At 41.4% G+C, this 25,620-nt stretch overlaps 1 protein-coding gene across 3 annotated transcripts in view; it reads left to right on the forward strand.

Annotated features, from left to right (window-relative positions):
- UXS1 (UDP-glucuronate decarboxylase 1) overlaps positions 1 to 25,620 on the forward strand; it is a 93,523-nt gene that overhangs the window by 13,180 nt on the left and 54,723 nt on the right. Inside the window, exons 2-5 of one of the 3 annotated variants that reach the window (XM_048856822.2) lie at positions 8,395 to 8,422; positions 11,786 to 11,834; positions 13,941 to 13,984; positions 18,016 to 18,076. In XM_048856822.2, coding sequence (XP_048712779.2) covers positions 8,395 to 8,422; positions 11,786 to 11,834; positions 13,941 to 13,984; positions 18,016 to 18,076 — 182 coding nt within the window. The remainder of the gene's footprint in view (positions 1 to 8,394; positions 8,423 to 11,785; positions 11,835 to 13,940; positions 13,985 to 18,015; positions 18,077 to 25,620) is intronic. The other 2 variants (XM_075130224.1, XM_048856811.2) reach the window with 2 other exon arrangements.

Below are 25,620 nucleotides of genomic sequence, written 5' to 3' on the forward strand. Positions count from 1 at the left end.
TACATTTTTCAGTATATCAACCTTCTCTTTAATTCCAAAGTTGATCTCCCAAATACAGTTGCATGGGAGCATGTAGAAGTATACATGATTGCTAACTTTTCCATGTGATGTTTGTAAAAAAACAATAAGGGCTGAAGGCAGAGGAATATGTAATACAGCAGAGAAAAGACGTGCAAAGGTGTCTTCCTGGTGTAACTTGGAGATTGGGAATTAGTGCTACCTCCTTTTTGCTATGTGATGACTAGCTCTGGGATAATTGTGTTGTGTGACAATATAGCAGAGGTGGGCAAACTATGGCCCGCGGACCATCCTGCCTGGCTCTTGAGCTCCCAGCCTGGGAGGCTAGCCTCCGGCCCCTGCCCTGCTGTCACCCCTCCCCTGCAGTCTCAGCTTGCTGCGCCACCAGTGCTCTGCCGGGCTGCATGGCTGGTTCCGGCTAGGCGGTGTGGCTATGAGCTCCTGCTGCTCTGAGTGGCATGGTAAGGGAGTAGGGGGGATGAGGGGGTTGGATAAGGGGCAGGGGGTCCTGGGAGACAGTTAGGAGTGGGGGTGTGGATAGGGGTCGGTGCAGTCGGGGGACAAGGAGCTGGGGGTTGGATGGGTCGGTGGTTCTGAAGGGGGCAGATAGGGGGCGAGGGCCAAGCTGTTTGGGGAGGCACAGCCTTCCCTACCCGACCCTCCATACAGTTTTGGAACCCTGATGTGACTCTCAGGCCAAAAAGTTTGCCTGCCCCTGCAATATAGGGTGGAGGAATGTAAATTCTCTAACCCATCTGGTATAAGTGGTTTGCATATGCTTTGGCACAAACAATTAGAAGCATGTGGTTTCCCATTTTTAAGTTTATACTGTAATTAGGAGGTAAGGATGTATGATCAGCTGAACTTGAGCTCCAAATGCAACGTTGTGGCCCAAAAGGATGTATAAATAGGGGAATATCGATTAAGAGTAAGGAGATTATATTACCTCTCTATTTGGCACTGATGTGACTACCACAGGAATATTCTGGGCTGGAGCACCCACAGAAAAAAATTAGCAGGTGCTTAGCACCCACTGGCATCCAGCTCCCCCCCTCCCCTCCAGTGCCTCCTGCCCACCGATCATTTCCTCCCTCCCAGCACCTCCTGCCCACCGCAGTCAGCTGTTTCGTGGCATGCAGGAGGCTCTGGGAGGAAGGGGGAGGAGCGGGGAGGGGTCATACTCAGGGAAGGGGGTGAAACTGGGCGGGAAGGGGCTGGGGGGGGTGAAGGCTTGGGGGAAGCGGTTGGGTGGGGGCTGGGCCTGGGGCGAAGCAGGGGATTGAGCACCCCCCGGACCCTGAGGAAGCTGGTGCCTATAGCTCAGGTGACTAACTCAAGCCACTGCCGGTGCTGCAGTGTCCTATTTTTAGTGTCCTAGCTTGAGCTGAGCTAGTGCAAGTCTGTCTACCTGTGCTGGGAATCACAGTGGTCTACTGCAGTGTAGCTATACCATCATAGGTCACAGAGGTACTGCAAAAAGAACGAGGAGGACTTGTGGCACCTTAGAGACTAACAAATTTATTAGAGCATAAGCTTTCGTGGGCTACAGCCCACTTCATTGGATGCATAGAATGGAACATATAGTAAGAAGATATATACATATATACACATACAGAGAAGGTGGAAGTTGCCATGCAAACTGTAAGAGGCTAATTAATAAGGTGAGCTATTATCTGCAGGAGAAAAAAACTTTTGTAGTGATAATTAAGATGGCCCATTTAGACAGTTGACAAGAAGGTGTGAGGATACTTAACATAGGAAAATAGATTCAATATGTGAAATGACCCAGCCACTCCCAGGGAAGGGGTGGAGTGGGGGCAGGGCTGGGAGCAGCAGGCAGAGGGGTGTCTTATGTGGCCCACGGGCCAATGTACTAGTCCTCACATGGCCCTCGTGGTGATTTGAGTTTGAGATCCCTGCTCTTACCCATGTTGCTGTACTCCGCCTCCTTCCTACCTACTGCTGACCTTGGGTCATATATAATATAAGAAATTTTACTAGCTTCAGTTCTTTTCGCAGCTGCCAGTGCCTTTCTCTCCTGCATGTTTCCTGTTCTGCAGCTGAATGGGGAGCAATTCATGTTTTTGGCTGCCAAGTTCTATACTGCTCAGTGTGAGACACTTCTTGATGGTGAGAACAAATCAGTGAATAGCGGGGACAGTGGTGAGAGAGATGAACCTGATCTCACATGCAGGTGAGGATGGTGGAGGACATAGGATCAGCTGAGAAGGGCCAGGTTGACCATAAGGAAGAAGGACTGAGGAGCAGGCATGACCAGAAACCTGGTTGGAGCTTAGGGGTTGGTGGAAGGAGATTGGAGAGAAGTTATGAGAGAAGCTAGGTGAGCCTAAGGCAGCTTCTCACTTCAGTCTGCCTCTGACCCTTCTGTCATCTGCCTTTCAGCCCCTGTCATCTCCCAGTAGCCTGTACCTTCTATCCTGCCACGCCCTCCCTCCCACCTCTGCAGTGTTCTCTGCACACCTGGCTTCCACCACCTGCTATATTGTGTCCTCCTGGAGTCCAAAAGGGGAAGCATTGAATATGAAGAGACACAGCCTGGCTGCCTTTGATTAATGCACTTCAGCAGCCCCATCCCCACTTCTCCCCTTGCCAAAAAGAAAAAAAAAAAAGCATCTGGAAAGAGGAACTGCTAGGGAATTCCTGTTGTCTGTCTGCAGCACTGGTGGGTGAGGGAATCTAATTCGTGAGTGTGTGACCGGTAGAATTGTCTGAAATTTTTCAAGACTGTGAAATTTTGGCCAGCAGCAGCCAAAAAACAAAAACAAAACCACCACATCAACTTTTACAAAAATGTATTGCTTTTTGACCAGCTCTAGTATGTCTCCTGTGAGCTGGCATGACACTTGGCAACCTGGAGGGAGAGAAGTGATTTTGATGTAATATGTAACATTTACCATTAACCGCAAATGAAGAGATTTTTTTTTTTTTTTTGGACCTGAGATGGACTTTGATTCTCAAAATGAAAACTGTATCTCTTACTGCATGTTGGGTACAGCACCTGAAAAAGTGCATACACACAACAAAGTCCTTACTGAGAATGTGAATGTACTGTTTCTTTTTCATTTCTAGTAACAAATAAACTTGCCTTTAGGAAGGTGAACTGTCCTCACAACTTACAAAGATAAACAGGATTCAGCCATTTGTGTGGATGTAGGATTCAGTTATTTAGTGTTATGCAGACTCCATACCAAAGGGGTATATGTGCATCATTTTTTTCCTTATGAAAAGCATGTGGGATTGGGAAGGAATGTGCAGAGTGAATTCATTTTGCTCATTGTGTAGTCTGGAGATCTGATTATTTTTTTCTTTCTCCGAAATCAGTTGGTTAGAATAATGGCATGAATAAGATGCCAAACTGTGAATTTGTTTCAAGCCTATGGGATTAACGGATAATCTGTCTATAAAAATAATAGCCCAGAGTTCACACTTTCAGAGAGTAAGGAGACCAATAGACTTAGTTTACCATAATGTACTATTCCACTGGCATTAGTACACTACTTCACACTGTGAAAGGTGTTTGTGTAAATATTTAATTGTTCATCTGGGAGGGTGGGGGGAGCTCACTAATGGAAGCTCAAGTCTGGTAAATTTAGATGGGGATCTCTTCTGGGCTTAGCTGTGGACCTTTCCTGGCAGTGATCAAGAAGTCTTTTACAACTCTTGTTCTGCTCAGTTGAAAGCAGAACAAGCCATTTCATAGAGGTGGTTAACTGCCCTTCAGGGACACGTGTAAGAGGCTTTGTCAGACTGATTCCTCTAACCCTGAATCCTACAATGCCAACCAGATGTTTTTAACCTCTTGCCTTCTTCTGTCACTCCTCTTTGGGAGGGTGTGTGTGAGGTAATCGTTAGATCTTTCATTCAGTTCACATTTTGTGGGCTTTAGTTACGCTAGTTTTAGAAGGCAATATGATCTCTGCGTACCTTCTAAGGTACTGGGATGAGTCTATTAGGTCTGTTGGATATTTGGCTGTCCTTCTCTCTTGCCTCACGCTATTTCCAAAACATGAGCCAACTAGTTCAGCTGTTGTGAAGTCTTGTGGTTCTCTTTTCTGGGCCCTGCATCAAAGGCCACATTTGAATTAAACAAGAATTTATTTGTTTGGTTGTACTATCATTAGACACCTCTGCCCCCAAACCTTCCAACTGCCAAAACTTTCCAGTCCCCACCTTCTCACAGAACCAGATGCCTTAATATAACCCTAATACAGTCCCCACCAGCAAACCCTGATCAACAGTTTGCTTAAATGCAAAACCTGCCTTGCAAACCCTTAATAGCAATACAATGTCCAGTTAAGGGAACTGTCACTAACCCAGTTTAACTGCTGCACATTACACTAATCCATTTCACAGGTAGTTCTCTGCACCTCCACCAGAAGCTCCTTTGTACATACAAAGAAATACAATACGGACAAAATCCACTCTAATCTGCGCCATAATGCAAAACCTCAACTCTCACCTCAGCAGCATTGAGGCATGTACTATGTGCAGATGTACATTGGCTAAAGAGAATATTTTATAAGTGGGAAAACACAAGGTCATAGTTAAGTTTTTGTGTTCGGTCCAGTTCAAGGAATATTGTGTATTGTTTCTCTGTGTGCAGGGGAGATTGTTGTGGAGTAACTTAGTGCAACCTTAAGTATGGAGTTGCTACTGTGTATCCATAATTGAGGCCTTTAATTTTTTTTCTAATACAAGAGCTTTTGAAACCTTTCCCATAAACGTAATAAAAAAGCCATTTACCTGCATAGCTGTGGATTTGTTGGTAGCTGTGACATCACAGCATGGTGCATTTTGCAGAGAGAAAAGTGGAGTTATTTGAAGTTCTTCCTCTTCCTGTTTGTTCTGGACACTAAGGGTACATCTACATTGGAATAAAAGACCTGTGGCATGGCCGCACCAGGCCCAGGCCAACCGACTTGGGCTCACTGGGCTCAGGCTGCAAGGCTTAAGCCCAAATGTTTACATGGCAATTTTACAGCCCAAGCTCTGTGAGTCTGAGTCAACTGATCTGGGCCAACCATGGTGGTTTAATTGCTGTGTAGATGTACCCTCCATTCACAATCCTACTTCTAGGTCAGTTGTCATGCAATATTTTTATATGGCCTCATTTAAAAAGTTGGTTTCTTACTGTAGCTCCAGTGAATACCTCTCTACAGCGGGAAGTGAAAAGCTTGACATTTCCCTTGCAGCTGACTACCTTCCTCATCAAGCCACCTCAGTTTCTCTCTGCCACTTGAAAACAAATTGATAAATTATATAGGGCATTTTCCTGATCTACAGAGTTCTATTATAAGTGGATTTTGACAATGTGTGCCTCAAGAATTCATGACATTTCTCTCTGTAGCCTGCCTGGCTCTGGCTGTAGTCTTCACTGAAAAAAAAAATATATATATATATTTTATATTGAGATGGCTATCTATAAAATTCCATTGAAGATAAGACCCCAAGTAGTTTTAGTCAAAGTCAACCCTAAGCCCCTCCTACCTCTCACCTGGGGTCTACCTTGATATAGCTAGTCAAGGTAAAAACTAGAGTACCTTTTCTCAACTAACTCAATGTGGACTTCTAGTGATCACAATGTAAAAGTGCACCTATTCTTTCAGTGAAGACATAGCCTTCCTTCCTTCCTTATTCTATTTATAGTTTTGTAATGCCTTTGGATGTGGCACCACAGAAAGTCCTGAGATTTTGGAGGTAGTCCAAAACCTCTTTGTTCTCTCTTTCAACATCATTCGTGAAGCTTTGCCAGCCTTTCCTCTGACCCTTTCTCTTACTTTTGCTTTCCCCCAATCCCATCACCCTGTAGATAATACCAGCCTTTATAGCCCCTTCATTTCCTTTCCCACACCTGCTCCTGTGCAGTTATCTATGCTGACATCGTGCCCAAAATGCTATCCTGGAGCTTATTTCATAGTCCATCACATAGTCCTAATTTAAAATCTCTCCTATTAAAAACTCACTTATGCAGTATTTCCTGCAAAAAGGATTCACTTGATTTTTCCCTATCAGAGCTTCAATGGTGCGCACTCAACTGCATTATAGTATTGCCCTCACCCTTCTCCACGGCCTTTTTTATTTTGTCTCCACTTGTGGATCACTGTGGAAGGCCTTAAATCAGGGGTTCTCATAACAAAATTTTTGGTGGCCTCAGAGTGCGGCCACCAACTCTTGCTGGTGGCTGTGTTGACAATTTTTACTCAAATAATTAACTTTAGGAAAAAAATAAATATGCGCATACATATAAATATGCACATATTTGCAAATCATTGTAATTTATTGAATCTTTTTGCAGACTCAATAAAAATAATGTACAGTTGTCTCTATTGTTTACTGGACAGTAGCAGAATAGAAACACAAATAAGGTGCTCTGCAGGTTCTTGTCTTTTTTGTTGTTGTTTTCTTTTGTTTTTTTGGTTTCTTTTTTAAAAAGACTTGCTAGCTAGTAAGTCTGCTGCTGTGAAAAGTGAGCCCAGGGACAAATTAAGTGTTGCATGGGGAGGTCAGTGGGAGGGGATGTGAGGTCTGGGGAGGAATGCATAACGGGCCGGCAAAGGCAGCAGGGGCCGGGGCGATGTGGGGGTGAGCCCCGCAGCTGGGGTTTGTAGCCCTGTGGCCAGAGCCTGCTGCCTGCCACCTCAGGGCTGGAGCCAGACCCTACATCCCTAGGAAGGTGGGGAACTCACTAACTGCCTGCTCCTCCAGCATTTATCTCTCCAGAGGGCGTCATTGTTCAACCCCTGCTGGTGGCCCTGGGGAAGGAACCACTGCTTAGCCACTTTCCACACCACTGCCGAGGGGGCTGTGGCCACAAGAAAAGCCCCTGGTGTCCGCATGCGGGAAACGCTGTGCTTAAAGCATTGTGAATGTTGTAAGCTTTGTCTTCTATACATCTCTGTAAAACACCCTTCGCACACTTGGGTGCTGTAAAGAAACAAATAAGAGTCCTAAGGAATTACATACAAGCCTGAGGCTAGGCTGTTCTACTTGAGTGTCCTTTATTTGGCAGACTAATTCATTAACCACCACTCCAGGACTAAAGCAGCCTACAGGCAATTGAGGTCACTGCAGAAACTTTTTGTACTGAGAGGCATATGCTAATACCATAACGGAACAAGACTTTTCTCTCCCCCCTCCCCAACCCCAAGAATGAAGGAATTTGTGTGCTCACCCTGAGGCTTGTTGTGCAAGGACTTCTGGAGAGATTTAGACTTTATTAGATTCTGTGTGTTGCTTATTAGGGAACTTGCCCTTCATGTTCAGTGGTCCCAAAAAAAACCTAAAATTGCTAGTGCAATCTTCTTAATAATTGGGGGATTTCTCTTCTCTCAGTTCATCTCACACTCCCTTTCCTAGGCAGAAGAATTAAGAAAATACAAGGGACCTGACACTCTTAATATAATCACATAAGCACTGAACAGGTTCAAAAAACCAATTTCAATAGTGAATAGTTTCACCAGACTGATATTCCATATCTCTGTATCTCACTATAGAAATGGAAAAGCTGACATCTGTTTGTTCACTATTCTGCATTGTATTGTGACTTATATCCAAAAAGAGATTGCTTTATAACACTCTTTCTCATTTATATATGTGTGTATATATGTATATGTATATAAATAAAAAGAGGGTTAAAGTTGCCAAGGAAAGCATTCGGAATTAAGAAATGCCACTTGTGATGAATCAGTCTTCTCCCCACAATAGTATTTAAGTGATCATGTGCTGGTTTTAATGCAGGATCCTTTCCTCATCCAGTGCCCTGGTTGAATACTGCTGTAAATAAGGAAGCTAGCTGTTCAGTCTTTGTCTTTGATGTTCAGCAATGGCCAACGGCCGCATTCACTGCACACCACCCAACCCTTCAGGCTGGGGTCCATAGGACCACTTTCTTGCTCACAGCACGTTGTCCAGTTTCTTTAATGAATAAAGCATTATATATAATATCCACTTTGGCAAATCGTAATTCAGTTACTGCTGATATGGTTTACTCTATTCTGTGATGTGTGTGGGATTGATATATAGAAGGGGAGTATATTAGCTGATCATCTTTTCAGATAACTACAGATATATCTGTTTGGAGTATCTCTCAATCTGATATACTGCATGCTCTTTGTTTATTTGACATGCATGATTCAAAATTTTTCCCTTTTATAGCACAGGAAAAAGCCTCATCTAACTTCATCGGTTTTGTTTGACTTGTACAAAGAATTCTGATCACTTGGCATATATAAAGTGACTTGTTTTTAGAATAGATAAGTTAGTTTTAAATTTCTTCTTATTAGGATGACATAAAATTGAGAAATAAGTAATAGTTTGTTAAATGGCACTATAATGTTTTTTTTTCTTTTTTTTTAGCTGTATGGGGCAACTTTATCAACATGAGGTAATACTTTATTTTGTCCGAGTATCTTTATTTGAAACGAGGTTATTTCCGCTACCATCCCATCATGCAACAATAGGAAGAAATCAGAAAAAGCTGCTCACAAAGTTGTTGAAATGTCAGCTCTTAACAATGGTAGATGTAGAATCCACCATTCGTGTAATAAAAACGCCTTCAGCATCAGAGAAGTACTATAGGGCTGTGAACATCCTCACTGGCAGGGGACAAGACATGCTGAGTTTCCTCCTCCTCATTCCACTGGAGTGGAAGGACATTCCAAGATAACCAGTAAAGGATTTGTACCTCCTTAACCCTTAAGCTTTGCCTTAACTGCAGAGTTAGATGAACTTTTGGCTGTAATGCATCTTCTGTTCACACAAGGAAAAACCTCTGTCCAAGGCTTGAGGGTGCTTTAAGACTAGGCTAGCAGACACATCTGAGGGTTTAGGCTTTAGCTTAGGTTTTTTTCAGCCAGGCTGGCAACCTACCTATTTTGCAATGAGACTGCAGGTTAAGCAAGCCCAGTTGCTGTTAGTCCTCCAGTGCTTTCCCACAGTTTCACCTGACCTGTGCTTCCTTGTCTGTGTGCTCCCTTTTACTGAACTGTAAGTTAAGTATATTGGCTCAGCATTTTAACCCTGCATGTGCCTGCTTCATCTGTAAGTCAAATACATTGGATCAGCATTTTAACCCTGCATGTGCCTGCTTCATTTCTGCTGCATTTTCCACAGCATTTGAACAGAGGCGCTATCCGAGTAAATGCAGTACAAATCACTTTGTGGTTTGCTAGTTGAATTGCTTAATGACCTTCCCATTAAAAGTTCTTGCTCTCAAATGCTGTTTGCTTATGCCTTCAGAGCTATTTGCATTAATAATGAGTAGCTTCTCTTGGAAGTTATTTACATGAAGTATTATTCTCATGTCACTACCACAGACAGCAGCTCCATGTTAGGGGTAGGGGAGATGCGTCCTGTGAATGAATTCACAGAGTGGCCCAGTTTAGTGGACCATTAAGAATAATGGGATAACCCACCAGAAACCCATCCCAGCTCATAGGCTACTACAGCACCATTGGGGACCTAGCCACACGGGTCTGACACAGGTAGGGCTTTATGGTGGGGACACTCTATTCGGGCTAATTCTGTGGTGAAGGCATACCCTGAGATGTGTAGAAGATTCCTGCCGCCACTCCCTCAAAGCCTGCCTTGAATCTAAATATCTATGAATCAGCGAGGGTTCCCTGTGCAGCAACCCAAGGAAACTAATTTTAATTGAGAAAGCATGATCTTATGTGGGAATATCCCCATAGAGTTGTAAGGGAAAGGAGATGAACCTTTAGGGGAGAGACCATCCGTGTAGCTTCACTCCACAGAAGTAGAGTGCTCAGACCAGCCCTCTGTAACTAAATTGGTAAGTTAAGGAGGGGAAAACTCACTTAACATAAAGCTGCAATTGGCCAGTGCTCAAAACTACAGCATGTGAACACACTACAACAGATTTGACTTTTGAGATTACTTTAAGAACCTTTTAATATGTTGTATTTTCTGTTAAGTTTTTCCTTAATCACTTACCACAAAGGAGAAGATTCTCTGTTCCACAGATGCACGTTCAAAGTAGTGTGCATTATCTATTTTCAGGAAAATATCTAATACAGTAACTATTGTGAGTTAGTGTTACTCCTGAATAATATTCTAATGCTGCATGTTAACCTATAAGTCAGTTTTTGCTGCTGCTGGTGGTATAGTAAGTGGCTGTCTTTTGTGAAAAGAGTCTCTAGAACCTGAATGGTTCTACTCAATACTGCACTCCTTCCTGAGGCAAAACTACTGAAGTCAGTAGGAGTTTTGCCTGAGTGAGGCATGCTGGACTGACTGACTTAGTCAGATTTTTTACAGAATGATGTGAGGAGAATTGTTGTTCTGATTTCTAACACTGTGGTAGTATGTGTGTGTGTCTACTTAACAAACGGCCTTCTGTTTCTCGAGGTGTAATGACGGCAGGTCCCAAATAAAGGAGCTCTGTTTTACTTGAAAGAACTCGATTTTGCATTGGCTGCCCCTGAAACCTCTAGTATGCAAAAACTTACCACTGTAAATCATGTTGAATAGTTCCATAAGCTGTCTGAAACGAAAATTAAGTTGAAACAAGAACTCATGCAAACTTAAGTGAAATCACGTAGGCTTGGGCTACACTAGCAAATTATGTTGGTATAACTGTGTTGCTCAGGATATGGAAAATCCATACACCTGAGCGACGCAGTTATACCGACCTTACTCCTGGTATACATAGCTTTATGTTGATGGGAGGACTTCTCCCATCAGCATAGGTACCGCCTCTTGGGTAGGTAGAGTGGCTATGCTGACAGGGGAAGCCCTTCTGTTGGCTTAGGTACCATCTTCACTGAAGCGCTACAGTGGTGCAGCTGCAGTCTTTTAAGAGTAGGCAAGCCCTTAGTCACAAGAATGCGTATGCTAAGTGGCTTGCTCAGAGGAAAAACATCTCTAATCACCTGAGATGTTATATACATTTAAACACTAAATTAGATTATAATGAAACCTGTACAAGAGACCAGCTTTATTCTGCACCTTCTTGTCTTAAGAGGCTACCCTGAAGTATCCCCAAATATATTAGCATGGCTCCACCTTTACTAAGCAACCTTTGCTTAAGTATGTTTTTGTCCATAGAGTGGTTACTTAAAACAGTCTTCAGTGTGCTGATTTTGCTTTTAAAAAAATTCAAAGCTGCCTTAAACTGCAGAACTGTTTACCATTTTCCAGTCAGTTACACTTTTGTATCACCCCACTAACTGCACTGGAATTTCACAGGTTCTGCTGAAGACATTATTTGGTCTGTAAAATCTTTATTACAGGTGGGAAATGAAGAACCTATCTTAACTCTCTGATCCTAGATTGAGTTTGCAAATTCAGCAGTTGGAAAAATATATTATATTTGTACACTTGATATGGAGTCATTGAGACAATAAATACAGACCCCTTCCAAGCCATTTTAGTCACGTTTCCTAGTAGAATTGCACTACAAAAATACTTTTGGGGAAGGTGACCCTGTGATGAGTGACTAGGTTATCTTCTTATATTGTATTGAATTTTGAATACAATGTTGAATCTACCATGTTGATCAAGACTGCTAACTTTGGACCTGATTTAAAGGCCATTAGAGTTAATGGAAAGGTTCCAGTTGACTTCAGTAAGCATTGGATCTGGCCATGGTGGTCATTTGCTCTGTTTGTGTAGCTCTAGAGAACATATTCTGGAGTAATAAACTTTTTAAAGGAAATTTTTAAAAAATTAAGAACACATTGGAAATGGCACTTAGTTGATCTGTTTAATGGCTCTTTTTCTTCAACAGGTCTATCCAAGACAATGGGGATCAGAAGGTTGAAAGTAAGATAGAGGAGGTTAGTTTATTAAGTGGTTAATATCCTCTTTATTTCGACTTTTTTTAAAATTAATTTTCTTTCTAACTAGAATATTTTACTTTATTATTCTCCCACTAATGTAATCCTCAGCATTAGGTCTCATTCTTCATTAGAGTGGACCCAAACAGCTAATCAGTGGCTTCCCTCTGTTTTCCCTAAATCTCTCTCAGAAGATTATAATTCCAAAGATCCAATCCTGTTTGCCACAGTATCTTCCTAACTATCCCAGTCATGCTGGGAATTGAGCCTTTGTTACCAAGTTTTAGGACTGCTGTACTAACTCCTTTCTCTGTCACCCCTCCAAAAAGTTAAGTGTATTTAACTTTTAACAAGCATTTACTATTTGAAAATTTCCACCTATGTGCATTGCTTTGTTCTTAACTCTTATGCAGATTAACCAGTTATATTTTAGCGATGAAATACTATGCTGATGAGCACAACTGAAAAACCTAATAGATTTGTACTAGGTTTCCAATTCATAAAATGAAAGTTTAGTAGCATATATAGACGCTGTTCTATGACTGACTATTCATTTTTAGGTGAGGCAATCAATAGTGTGTTTGATTTACCAGATTTCTCATATCTCAAGAGAACTATATATCCACTGGTTTCAGAGTAACAGCCGTGTTAGTCTGTATTCGCAAAAAGAAAAGGAGTACTTGTGGCACCTTAGAGACTAAATAAATAAATTGGTTAGTCTCGAAGGTGCCACAAGTACTCCTTTTCTTTTTATATATCCACTGTTACTTTAGACGTGATTTGAAGCCTATTAAATTCACTTGGTCTTTTCATTGACTTCAGTAGGCATTGGAACAGGCTCTTAATGTCTTGTGTTTTTTCATTTTGGGTACAACTGCAATAGGTTTTATGGATTTGGAAATGCTGTTTTTAACTTCTTTTAAAAAAAAAGTTAAGATGTACAAATCTGTGAATACCCAACATGCAAAAGTTACTGTAAAATTCCTGAGAAATAAAAATTCTCTGGAGCTTGCTGAAAGTACCTAGCCCCTAATTATGCTGCCTTAATTCACATTGTGTAATTCCTTTCTCCATTGGAATCAATGGGACTGCTTGTTGAAGTACTACTCAGCATGAGTTACTGAATTAATAAGCCCAAATTACAGTACATGGGGGGAATAACACAAAGCACAGTTCATTTCCATTCCTGGAGGCTTTCAGTTGTCAAAATCGAATCTGTCAATATTTTTTAAAGTAAATCCAGAGTTTGTTAAAGGGCACTGTGGTGCTAGTGACACAATGCAGGTGATCCTAAAGAGATGCTGTCAACTTATATTTGGCCCTAAATTTAAATTTTGTAAAAAGCATTTATAAAGCCTAAAATCAAAAAGTATTTTCAGACTTCATCTTCCTTGTTTAAAACTCAAGCCTGGCATTACATGATAAAGAATCTGGAAGTGAAACTAATTTCATTTATTTATCACTGTCCAAGTTCAGAGAAATGAGAGTTAAACAAAGAGCATAGATATTAGTAGATAAACTGCATTTTTAAATTTCTTTCCCTTTAATAATCCAGGGTGATTGTAACAAGCCTGTTGAAGAAATGTGTTTAGAACTCGATTTTTTGTAATGTGGCATTGTCTCTTTAAAACAGAGGCCCTGACAACTTTTAGTCTTTAAAGGCAGTTTTCACAAGAGCTAGAGGTGTTAGTCTTGGTGTGATGGCTATATTCTAGTACGTTTAACTATATTCTGGCTGCCTAAACTTCCCCAACAACTTAAGTTGAATATTTCATGTGTTGTCCTAAACTGTTGTTTACTGTTGCTACATACTTTTTAAACAGCTACTCTGCATGTGCTGCATGTCAGTGGTAGGTGAAGTAATTTCCTGTATTTATAGCAGATTCTTCCTTTTTTTGTAATATGCTTTGGGATCCATTGGCACAAAACTCTCTAAATATAAGTTGTTCTGATCTTGGTTTCTTAAATGAATTTATTTAGACGAGGTGTAAGATTGCCACCCCTACTGTTACTCTTATAATAGTCTGTGTAGGCATTGTTTTTCTTTTTTCTGAGATGTAAATTCTTGCAACTTCCTTTAAAGAATTACTTTTATTCCTTCTTTAGGCTGTTGCACCACTAAGAGAGAAAATCAGAGACCTGGAAAAAAGGTACGTCTGTTCTTGTGGGGTTGGGGTTCAGTCAGCAGAGCTGTGTTTGTTTTGTCCTGAATGAGTCTCAAGGTCTTCAGTGAACTCACATGAATATTATGTGCTCAGTAATGTTGTACGTCTCCTGTTTGTTAGTAAGCACTGAGGCCTGATCAGTACTACGCAGGTAGGTTGACATAAGGCAGGTTATGTCGACCTAAATTATGTTAGTGTACCCACTGCAGCCTTTCTCCTACTGATGTAAGTGCATTTATAACTGCACCAACATAATAATTTCTCCTCCACAAGAAGCGTAGCGCGTATGTAGCTGTAGTTAGGGCGCCGCAGTGTCCATGTAGACACTGCAGCGTTATAACTGTGTGCATTGGGAGTGGTCTCTTTGAAGTTAATGGGACTACTCATTGTTTGTGAAGTTAAGCTCTTGCATAGGGATTTGTAGGACTAAGGCCTATAATAGTAAATGTCAGCAGCACTCTGAGCACCGATTAACAGCCTGTATGAAAAGCCCTAAGGTGACCGTGTGTTTTTTGCCTTCATTAAAAAACAACACAAAAATAAAATCTGTTCAGATCTCTGCTATTAACTCAAGAAGGGTTCAGTTAAGTAAAAATATGAAGAACTAAAAGATGAATTGAATTTAGGAACGTTTTCAGCATTCATCAGTTTGGATGAACTGCTCTTCTCGTTAAAGAGAACACAGGGCTGATAATTCTGTCCCTATTCCATATTTTGAACCCATGCCATATCCCACAGGCTGTACAGTGTCAGTAAGCCTGTGAGTGCACCTGACATGCTGGCTGTCACTGTGCCTCTCCCATGGATGAAGAGTGAAACTGTGTTCCGCTCCTGAAACTGAGTGTACATAATGCCTGCACAGTTTCCAGGATGCTGCACGCTTTGTCTTGGGTGCAGACGACATCGTGCTCAAATACAGATGTCCGGTTTTATTTTACAGCTGACTTCCAGATTTACTGACCAGCCACTTACAATTTTTGTTGAGAATGTGTGACCCTCATTTACTAAATCCTAATATGAGCACTGACTTGATAGATCAAACAGGGTAACCTTGTTGGCAACATGCAGACATTGATTACACGTGGCCACCAGTAGGTACTGTACCTGCTACTGCTATTTTTATTAAACTGTAGTCATGAATTAATGGCTTAAAAAAAGTCCTATACATTCTCTTGTCTTCAATTGATTGTTATGAAACTAAGTACAGTAGAACCCTGTTTATCTGAGCCTCCATTATCCGGCTCGGTGTATTAACCAAACCATCAGTGTACATAAAGGAATATAAGTAATTGACGCTTTGGCCCCGGATGGCACGACTCGGGCTGTCGGCCTCGGGCTGAAGCTCTTTGCCCATTCTTCTAATTATCCAAATTTCTCATGATCTGATCCGGTCTCGGTCCCAGTTAAATTGGATAAATGGGGTTCCACTGTATTTGTTTAATTTTTAACAGTAGCAGAAGTGTTTCTTTAGTGGGTTTTTTTAATCTACCTGACTTGAGCTGCTGTCTGTTCTGTCCTTCGTGGATGGCCTGTGTGATGTGATGGCTTGATCAGTATTAATTTTTTAATAGTGTTACATTTTGGTGCAATATGTCAAATTGAGATCTATTTCTTTTTGCATCAGAGGCAGTAGGTTATTTAGCCTTTGGTGAAGACACACATGAATGACTTTGCATTTGGAGTATGTGTGCAGTATATTGTTAATGGGTTATATTTCAGATGACATTGTGTGCCTGCCACTGAGGGGGAAAATACGTACATGTACCCCTCTCCACACACCCGATTTTGGCATTATGAAATCACAAGAGATGAGCCTGACTCGCCATTCTTGTGTCTGTGTAGTTACTCACACTCGGTCAAAGCGAGTGTAAAATGCTATCCCCTGGTGAATTTTGATCAGAATTTTGATCAGATTTTACTTTCACTTTGCAAGGACGTAAAGAGCCACACAAGGGCCCTCTGAGTCTGTAGTTGTTAGAGAATTGAGGCTGATGAATAGCGAGCCTTTAAAGCTTATTCTTCGCTACTAGTTTTATGGGTGTCGTGGTGGGTGAAAAGCGCTTATCTTGTACAGTCCAAAGGTAACCCATCCTCATGGTTCTGCGGAGGAGGAAATGAAGGCATTCTTTAATACTTAGCCTGTGAGACACTTTTATTAATTTATCTGGAGTGAACTTTCAGAGTTCATATAAGTAACTTAAAGCATTATCAGAGTGGCATAGTTATCATAAACAATCGCTAGAAATCAGGAAAATCAGAGTTAAACCTAAAAAGAACCAATTAATTCAAAGCATAAAAATGTCCAGTTAAAGGATCCAGACAACCGGAACTGTGTTCCCTGTAGTGATGACCTGAGGACAAACATATGGAGACATCCTTGTGGTCAGGGAAGGAATGGATTCCATTTTTTTCCCCACCTTATTTGATCCCCCTGTTTGGATCAAAGAAGTTCTGTTACCTCACCATCAAGGTGTTCTCCAATGGTATGTGTGTGTGGAGAGTCTGCAACCAACCTCCAGGCATGGGAACATTTGAGGTTTCTGCTGCTGCCTGGTTTCCACACACAGGAAGCTGAAGATAGTATCACAAGCACTCTCAGGGTGAAGGGTTGATGATGCCATTGAAGTACACAGCATCTGTGCTCTCCCTCTTGGAGATCCCCATTGAGACAAGGTTGTGGATGAGAGATAGTTGAGGCATGGTGCTTCAGACCCAGGGGCATGGAGGCAATCCAGTGGGATTCTGTTGGTGTATGGATGAAAAAGTAATCTTTCAAGGAGAATTCTTGGCATATATGCAGTTCCATTCGCTCTACTGATTCATCTCATCCACTAGACTTTTAATCTTTTTAAAGGCAGTTTTCACAAGAGCTAGAGGTGTTCCAGCATGCAAATTAACTGGAGAGGAGGGGTGATGAATATTTGAGTTACTTTTTATGACACTTACTTAAGAATGACCTGAGTTACTGAAATACTGGCAAGACTAAAATGCTGCTTTACTGAATCTCAGCACAACCTTACTTGTTATTCCCATAATACAGCACACAAAAAAGTGAAAAAAATCACTGAGGGGTGATAGTTCAGTGTCCATAATTCTTTATGCTCTTGAGCATCAATTGTACGCTTACTATTTTCAGGCCTAGTAGTTTTGCAGAAAATGAGAATTGCTGGCTAATGTGTTTTATTTTAGTTCTCGCACCCCCACCCCAGGAACATCTATCTTTCGTGTATATGGATTAAGGGTGCAAAAAATGGTATGTGAAATGGTAACACACACCCCTCCAAAGCAGTGGTAGCCTTCTGAGTCATCCTTAACTCTCACATTATGTAGCTCTGTGAAGGCTATCCTAATTTAAAAACAATTTCCTTGACTTTCTGGTTTTAAATTTTACATAAATGAAATGTAAAAGAAAAGAGTGAGAGGTTGAGGGTGCTGAGTAGTTAACAAAACTCTTTTTTTCGTCTCTCAAGTGGTTTTCAGGAGTTTTGATTTAAAAACAAATTCAAAACCAACCATCTGAAAATACTTGCCACTCAGCAGCAGTTCTGGTTTCAGACTCCTGTGATGTCATCATCAGCACCAGTTCCCCAGCTGTCCATAGGCCCAAACCCTGAAGGTTTTAGTGCAAAATCAAGCAAGAAAAGAAACACTTTTAAAAAAAGAATCTGTGCACCATAAAGCAGAAAATAAGGGGCCACAGATTTTTTTATTTGCAACTGATAATTCAGTCCTCTTTACCTTATTTTTACTAAATGCAGAACAGTTTCTTGTGGCGGCTCAGTTTTTTTTCTTTAGGAGGGTGATAGCAATTTGAAAGCAATGTTGCCACAAAGTTAAAAATCTAAGTAAACACACTTTTTGAGAATTTTCAGTGCCTGATGTTCTCTCCTATGAGATGAAATGTTAATTTTTGTGACAGATTTCACAAAGTAGATACACGAAGGAAAAGTTGTCATCAGTCACCTAAATAAATCTTAATTTAGTTTTTCTTCTTCCTGTTTTGAAATGTTCTGTAGTTTCACCCAGAAGTATCCACCAGTGAAATTTCTATCAGAAAAGGACCGTAAAAGAATTTTGGTAAGTCAGTATTTCGTCAGGGCTCATGTTGTGGAAATACGAGGCATTGGTTTAGAATTGTGTAAAACTCAATTAGGGTCAAAGGATTAATTAAAAGAAGATTTTTATAATTTTGTTGTGCAGCTTGATACCTCCTACATAGGTTCAGGAGCAACTACTCTAATTCCTTTCACCCTGTGGTGGTGAGGTGCTCAGTGACAGCATGTGGATAATAGCCTTGGGCTCTGGATTGGCGGTGTGACTCATTAATGGGGTTTCTGCTGTCTTGGAACTACATTGGCTGGGCTCTAAGGTGTGTTTTTCAGAAGGGTGCTTGTCCATGTTCCCAGCTGCTGGAAATTTTCTGACATTGGGATTCTTCTGAAAAGGGGCAATGGTTTAGAAAGTGCAAAGTGTTGTAAAAACCTGTCCGACCAAGGCTTGGAGAGAGAGTCTAACATGGGGTCAGATTCCTTGATGCCCTGTGGTCCCTTTTGCACTGCCATAGAGCAGACATGAGACAGACAAACATAAAGATAGAGGAATATGCCAGACCCAAAGAACCTGGGAAATCCTAGAGAGCATAGAAGACATTCCAGGGTGCATCACAGGAAGAAGAGGCCATGTTATGACAGGGCATTCTGATGCTCCAGGGCATCTCTGCTGCTGTCATGGCCCATAGATGCCATTGAAACAAGGTGGAGGTGAGCTCCGTCCTTAAATTCTTTGGTTCCCTGTGGTGGCCCTTGCTGCGGGGCAGGGGTGAACTTGCCTGTGGATTCTAAGAAGTTATAGAACAAATGGATTCTATATCGTGTGCAAGTACGTGGTCCAAGTTTTTGCCGCCCTGGTAGGGAGCGGAGAGTAGTACAGATCTCTGTGTAGTGCTCTTATGCTTAACTTGTCTAATGTTCATTTTGATCTCAACTCCTTGCCTTTTAGAAAATTCAGTGGAATGAAAACAAGAGGCTTGTTTTCGCTATTAAAAATGAAGTTCCCAGAGCATGGGTAATAGCTTACATATGAACAGAAATTCTTCTGTATTCTTTTTTCAGTATATGCGAAGTTTAATAAAGAAGTGAACAATAGTTAAGAAAAGCCTGTGCAAAGAAAAAGGCCAGTGATCTGAAACCAATACCTTTTGATAGTTGTCTGTCTGTAGTTGAGAAAGGTTTGAGGGCTGTATTATCAAGGCCCGCTCTAAAGCTCAGTGACAGTAAATGGAATGGCTACAGTTGACTTTAATCAGCTTTGGATCAGGCTGATAGAAACTGACTTGACTTTGGACAGAATGGCCAAGGCCTGCAGTACTTGTCTTTAGATCTTTGTAATCAAGTCTGCTAACAAGAGTGCATTGCTGATACTGCAGCCTTATTGCAAACATCTCTTCCAACCGTTGTCAGTATTATATTGCAAGCCCAGTGTACTCTGCATGAAACTAGATTTCAGCTTTGCATCAAGATCCTTGGATTCTTGTGCATAATGCAGGAAATTCTATAGCTGCTTCATTTCAGTTTTTTATAGGAAGTTCTAAAGAATTAGATATAAAAACAAATACAGCCAGTAAAGTAGCATCCGTTTATTTTGACAATAAATTACCTTTATGCTGTACTGTCTCTGAATTTTCAATTCTCGAGTTTTCGGATAATGCATAGCTGCACCATGGAAATCATCAGTGACTCGGATGTAGATGTCACTTGAGGCTTTTGGCCCCTGCAGAAAGCACTAGAGGCAGTTTGAAATTGTGGATAGCACCCTAGCAGGATGGTTCTGCTAAATAATCAGTAGTATAATAGCTAACAATAATGGTCAAAATTTCATCAAGTTTGTGTCCATGCCCCATAGACAAGGAAGGGGAAAGTTAGCAGCTCTCAGAGCTGTTGTTTCAGGTGACTGCAAACTCAGATATCAGTGCACTAGTTTGTGTGGTTTGCATCTTCACAATAGCAAGGGCTAGAAATGTAACTTTTACTTTAAAGCAAAATTTTAATTTCTAGAGAATAGTTCTTTGGCAAGGTGTAAATTCCACAGCACATTCTGAGGCTGCAGAATACATTATATGTATTCTAAATCTTCACAGTATATAAGCAGCACTCATTAAAACCAATAACATTAAAGAAAAAAAAAAGCACAGGGCCTGATACTGTCTGGTCCTCTTGGCAAATTGTCTGGTCATGGCAAAACTCTCATTAGCTTCAGTGGGAGTGGGCTCAGAATCTTGGAATGTAAGCAGTCATGTAGTATGTTTGTCACTTATAGGTGGGACTGGTAATGCCACTTATTAAGGTTTCCCAACAGTTCCTGTTGGAAAATCCTGTTTTCAGTTACTTATAACGTTCGCCCAAATGGTTAACATTTGGCAAACTTCTCCATGCTTTCTGACTGAAGCTGATTTTTTTTTTTTTTTAAAGAAAATTTTCACCAAAATGGTTGCCTTTTCTGAGAACAAGGCTAGGAAAAAAGTTTTAAAAAAGTCTGGCAACCTTTTATTTGAGAAGTTATGATAACTTTGTGATAGAGACTGAAATTTGGCCTCTATGTCAGGGATGTGCCTTTGGCCATCCCTGTGAAAATCTACTCAAATCTGGCCAAGTTATAAGCCTTTGAAAAATCAGTTTGCATGTACAGATTTAGTAGATTTTAACAGCTACATTTCTTGAAGATTCTGTCCGTGGTGGCCATGCTCCAACCTGTAAATAAGCAGGACTTTTCCTGAAATTGCAGATCTGTGCTGCTGTGGGCTGTGCTGGATCCAGGTCCAGACACTTGAACTGAGAGCAGGGAACCTGTCTCTTCTGTCCTCTTTGTGCTGTCCTGCTGGGCACAGGCAGCATGGAGGAGAAAGTGTCTGATTTGAATGCAATGGGGGCAAAATCCAGATCTGCCGAGGTGCGGGAGGATGGAGTAGCTCGGGAGAAGGAGCCTGGAGAGACAGGTGGTGCTGGATGGGCAAAGAGACTGGGGTTGAGACCCAGTGGGGGCTGCAGAAAGAAAGTGAGGAGGGAAGAGAGACTGATCCGACAAGGAGTCAGGGTGCAGGGGTTGGGGGAGAGAACTGGAACTGGCTGAACGAAGAAACTGGGGCAAGGCGGTGGGGACACTGAGATTAGATGAGGAGCCCAAGAAGGCAGATTGGGACTGGGAGCATGGATGTGGAAGTGACTAGAGGGCATGGAAGGGAAGAGAATGATCAATTGAGAAGATGGGAAGGGGAGGAAACTGGGACTGGCTGGGTAAGGAGACTGGCCAAGGAGGCTGTGAGGGACAGAACATAAAAACGGCCATACTGAGTAAGATGAAAGTCCATCTAGCCATCTTCCAACAGTGGCCAATGCCAGGTGTCCCAGAGGGAATGAACCGAACGGGGCAACCATCTAGTGATCCATCCCCTGTCGCCCTTTCCAGCTTCTGGCAAACAGACTAGGGACACCATCACTGCCCATCCTGGATAATAGCCATTGGTGGATCCTATCCTCCATGAATTTATCTAGTTTTTTTTAAAGCCTGTTATAGGCTTGGCCTTCACAACATCCTCTGGCAAAGAGTTCCACAGGTTGGCTGTGCATTGAGTGAAGAAATACCCAATTTTGTTTGTTTTAAATCTGCTGTCTATTAATAGAAGAGAACTTGGAATCTGGAGGGTTTGGGCAAGGAGACTGGGATGGGAAGCCTGAGAAGTGGAGACTTGGAGACTTTAGGTGAAGAGAATAGGACTGGGGCAAGGAGCTTGTAGGGGTGGGGGAGGAGAATAGGACAGAGACAGGTTGGAGGGGATTGGGCAGAAGGGTCATTGTTGGGAGAGAATGGGCAGAGAAGAATCTGCCCTCTAGAGCCTGGAATGGCACTCGAGGTCCTGAGTGTCACCATTCCTCTGCTGTCAGCAAGTATCTGTGGAACCCACTGACAAAGTGTCTCATCCCCCGATGGTTCTGCTTCACATAGAGGATAACCGCCTACAACTATATCAGGTACTCCATTAGCTCAGGTGGCAGAGAGCTGTGCCGTGGATCTCCAAGTTTCAACCCTGTTGATGAAAGTTGTCTATATGATACCATAGGATGGAATTTGTTTTTCCATTTTGCTTTTTGAAAAACTTAGGAAACCACACGAGGAGTTCTATATTAAAAGAACATTAAGGTTGCAAAGTCAAGCACTCAAAAATTAGAAAATGCCAGAATTAAGGTTGCCCTGTACAAACAGTTTTGCTCCCTGGGGCATATATAATTGTGATGCCGGCCTTAATTAAATGACCACATACTATTTTTCCCTCAGGGCCTCTTCCTCATTTAGTGCACAGACTGGACACACACAATTAATGGATACTTTTGACCTTAATCTCTGTGCCTTGGTTTCCCATCCGCAAAATGGGGATAATATCAGTGTCTTATCTCACAGAGGTGCTATGAAAATTAATTCACTTCTTTGAAGTGAAAATTGGTGATCAAGAACGTTTGCGCAGCCCTCGGATAGCTATGAGCACCTTAGAAAAGCCTGTGAAGAAAGTAGTAATTCTGTCTTCAGGGCAGAGTTTGAAGAGTCTACAGTAAATAAGGCATGGAGCCACACATTGAGGAGAAATAATATACTGAATAGCTGAACAAGTGAGTGCAATGCACTCTGCGCACTGAATGAGATGGGGCCCTTTGAAAAAATTAGATTGTCTCATAATCCATTTGCACAGTGAGACTGACATGAGACTGCACAGGCATTTCCCAATTTGTGGGATTTTGCAACCTTAATTTTTATGTAGTTTTTGTGTGTGTTGCTATGTCAAGACAGTTCAAGTTGTTGTGCTTGGGCTTTTTAGATGCAGTCTTTAAAAATTGGATAACGGAATAACTAAGAAAAATGGTTGGATGTTTCGTTCAATTCTGAATTAAAGTAGGCAGAATAGTGTCTTTCTCTCTCGCCTGTAGGAGAAATAGCTGAATAGCTTGATTGTGCATGGCAGAAGAAATCACTGAAAGGGAAAGCCAAGTGAAAAACCTGAGCTCTCCAGTCAGTTTTGAGCATTTGTGGAAGTGAATTCCATTATGTAAGTCCAGCTCCTGTGAAAGTCGGGTCTTCTGTGCTCACCAGGCTATCCGTTGTCTGACAGTTTCATTGTGTTGGTAGAATGTAGCGGTCAAGAAGGGACATGGTCCCAGAGGAAAAAGTGCATTTTCAGGCAGCTGAGGTCAATATAGGGATTGCTTTGGGTATCCGAGCCCAAATCTTCAACTAGGCATTGAATTCTTTGGGGAGCAAGTGCAGAAAGAAAAGCAAGGAGGTGAGGTGTTTACAGTGACTGTATATGCCCACTGTACTCTGGAGTCTGCTCATGTTCCCAGTTTGACTCCAGAGGCAATTGAAGGTGTGTTAAACCTAAGAAGTTCTTTATGGTTTGGGTCCTGGGTGCTTTAGAGACCGCCTTTCTGCTCATACTCTTGCCCATCAGTTGAGCATACTCAAGCTGACAACTCCTAGATGTGTCCATTTAGGACTTGATTTAGTCTCAGTAGAGGGTTCCTCACTGAGTTCATTTCCACTACCACACTGGTCCAATAGAGCCCAAGTCTGTTAAACTCTATTCCTTGCTGCTGGGCCTGTTTGTTTACCCATGCTTTTCCTGAGAAGATGGGTAGGTAGTAGGCTGCTTTCTTTTTTGGAAAATTTCTTAATATGGTTGATGTCAATTTAGGATCAGTACCATGTGCTCTCTAAATCTTACGTGATGTACCTATGAAATTATAAAATGAAAATATAATGTCATTTCGACATGGGATATTAAATGTCTGAAAGGGATATTAGATGCCTGAATCTGACTGAAAGCACCAGATATGACTGCAACGAGAAGGAAATGAACCTGCGTGGCAAATATACAAACTTCTAAGTGTTCCAGATAGAGATGAATTATATGCTATTTTTAATGCATTTTAGTAAATGTTGAAGTCATCAACCATTTTATAATACTATTAAAGTAAATTTATTCTACCCAGATGGTGCTAGTGTATCCTCCTCAAGCACTAGGTATTGGGTCTGCAGGTTTGAAGTGACAGTTGTTGATCTGCAACATAATGAATTTGTGGTCTGTTGTGATTTGTAAGCAGCTGTGTTTTGAAATGAAGTGTGTCCACCCTGTCTTTCTGAACTACTGTGATTGCTGGAAGATTATATATAGACAATTTGGGTGCTAAAATCATCCTTTCCTTCCTTTTGATGAAGCCTGAAGTGAATTAAAATTATGTTAAATTAATTCAACAACTGTTTACTTTTCTGGGGAAATATTCAGCTCCTTTTCCAAATAATCTTCACCTAATCTTTACAGAAGCCATACATTAATCAAGATAATCTAGATTTATCATAACAGCCCTTGGTAACATTTCAAGATGACTGCAAAATTTAAAAAAAAAAATTGGGTTTGTGCCCTATTTTGCTTGCTTACGACGTTAAGAGAGCCTAAACACTTGCCTGTTTTTTCAAAATTTTGTTTTCTCACTGTACCTAAGAAATATCAGCAATTTTGGGTCAAGCCTTCTCTGGATTGTTGCATAGAAGTGGTACCAGGGGTTTCTTGCAGCTTAGTCAAAGGAGGTGAGTTGTGGCTTCTTCCACAGAAAGAGATTTTTGTCACACACAGTGCAGAAAGCCAAGACACCTGGTATGTGGTTTAAGTAGACTTCATCCTCCTTTTGTTGTTCATTCTACCTGGTGGAGGGTTGCTGTCAGTCCCAGTACCATTGCTGGGACCCCACCATCCTCTCCTTGCTGTACCAGACATGAGAAGCCCTAACCCCATTCCCCACCTTCTTGTACAGATACCTTTTCCTAATCTGCTTTCAGTTCCAGCTTATCTGGGAACTGGCTCCCTTATTGAATGATTACCTGCCCCCAGAAGTTGCCAGCAACAGAAGAAAAAAGAAATTTAAATAACTAAAATTTCCTCCTCACTTGTTCAGATTTCACTGTTGTTGTTTTTATTTACTGTGCCATTATATCAGTAATTCTGAATTTCTAATGTGAAGTAAAACAAGTGTGAGAGAATGGGAGGGGAACTTTCAGGCCTTTTATGGAAGAAAATAGGAGTAGAAACAATTTTCCCTTTGTAGGTCACCTGTCAGGAAAATAACACAGGCAAATAGAAAATTATTTTCCCTATCTTTTTTTCTTTTAAATTTGCATGACAGTCTTTTTTTATTCAGTGTTTGGGGGGGAAATGAATATTTTGGCTTTTATTAACAGAAGTAAAAGGATTTCAGTAATCTGTATGATCCTTCTGATGACATTTTATCAAATTGTCACATTATCCAGTAGTTGGATTCATTTCTTGACAATTACAGGAAATCCTTTCACTGTGTAGTTTGCAGGGCACTGGTAATCGTTGAAGTGCTCTGATGATACAGTGACTGTATAGTTAGATCACCTTGTTAAACCTGATCTTGATCATAAAGTCACATAATAGTACATTTCATATGAGATGTCATACTGAATCAGGTCAATTTATTTTGGTTAACTGTCTTTGGCAGTGGCCAACTTCTGTTTCCTTATACATTCATTAAAACTGCTTGTGAAGCCTAGAGAAAATA

The sequence above is a fragment of the Caretta caretta genome, chromosome 1, assembly GCF_965140235.1.
Source record: "Caretta caretta isolate rCarCar2 chromosome 1, rCarCar1.hap1, whole genome shotgun sequence".
Classification (NCBI taxonomy): Eukaryota; Metazoa; Chordata; order Testudines; family Cheloniidae; genus Caretta; species Caretta caretta.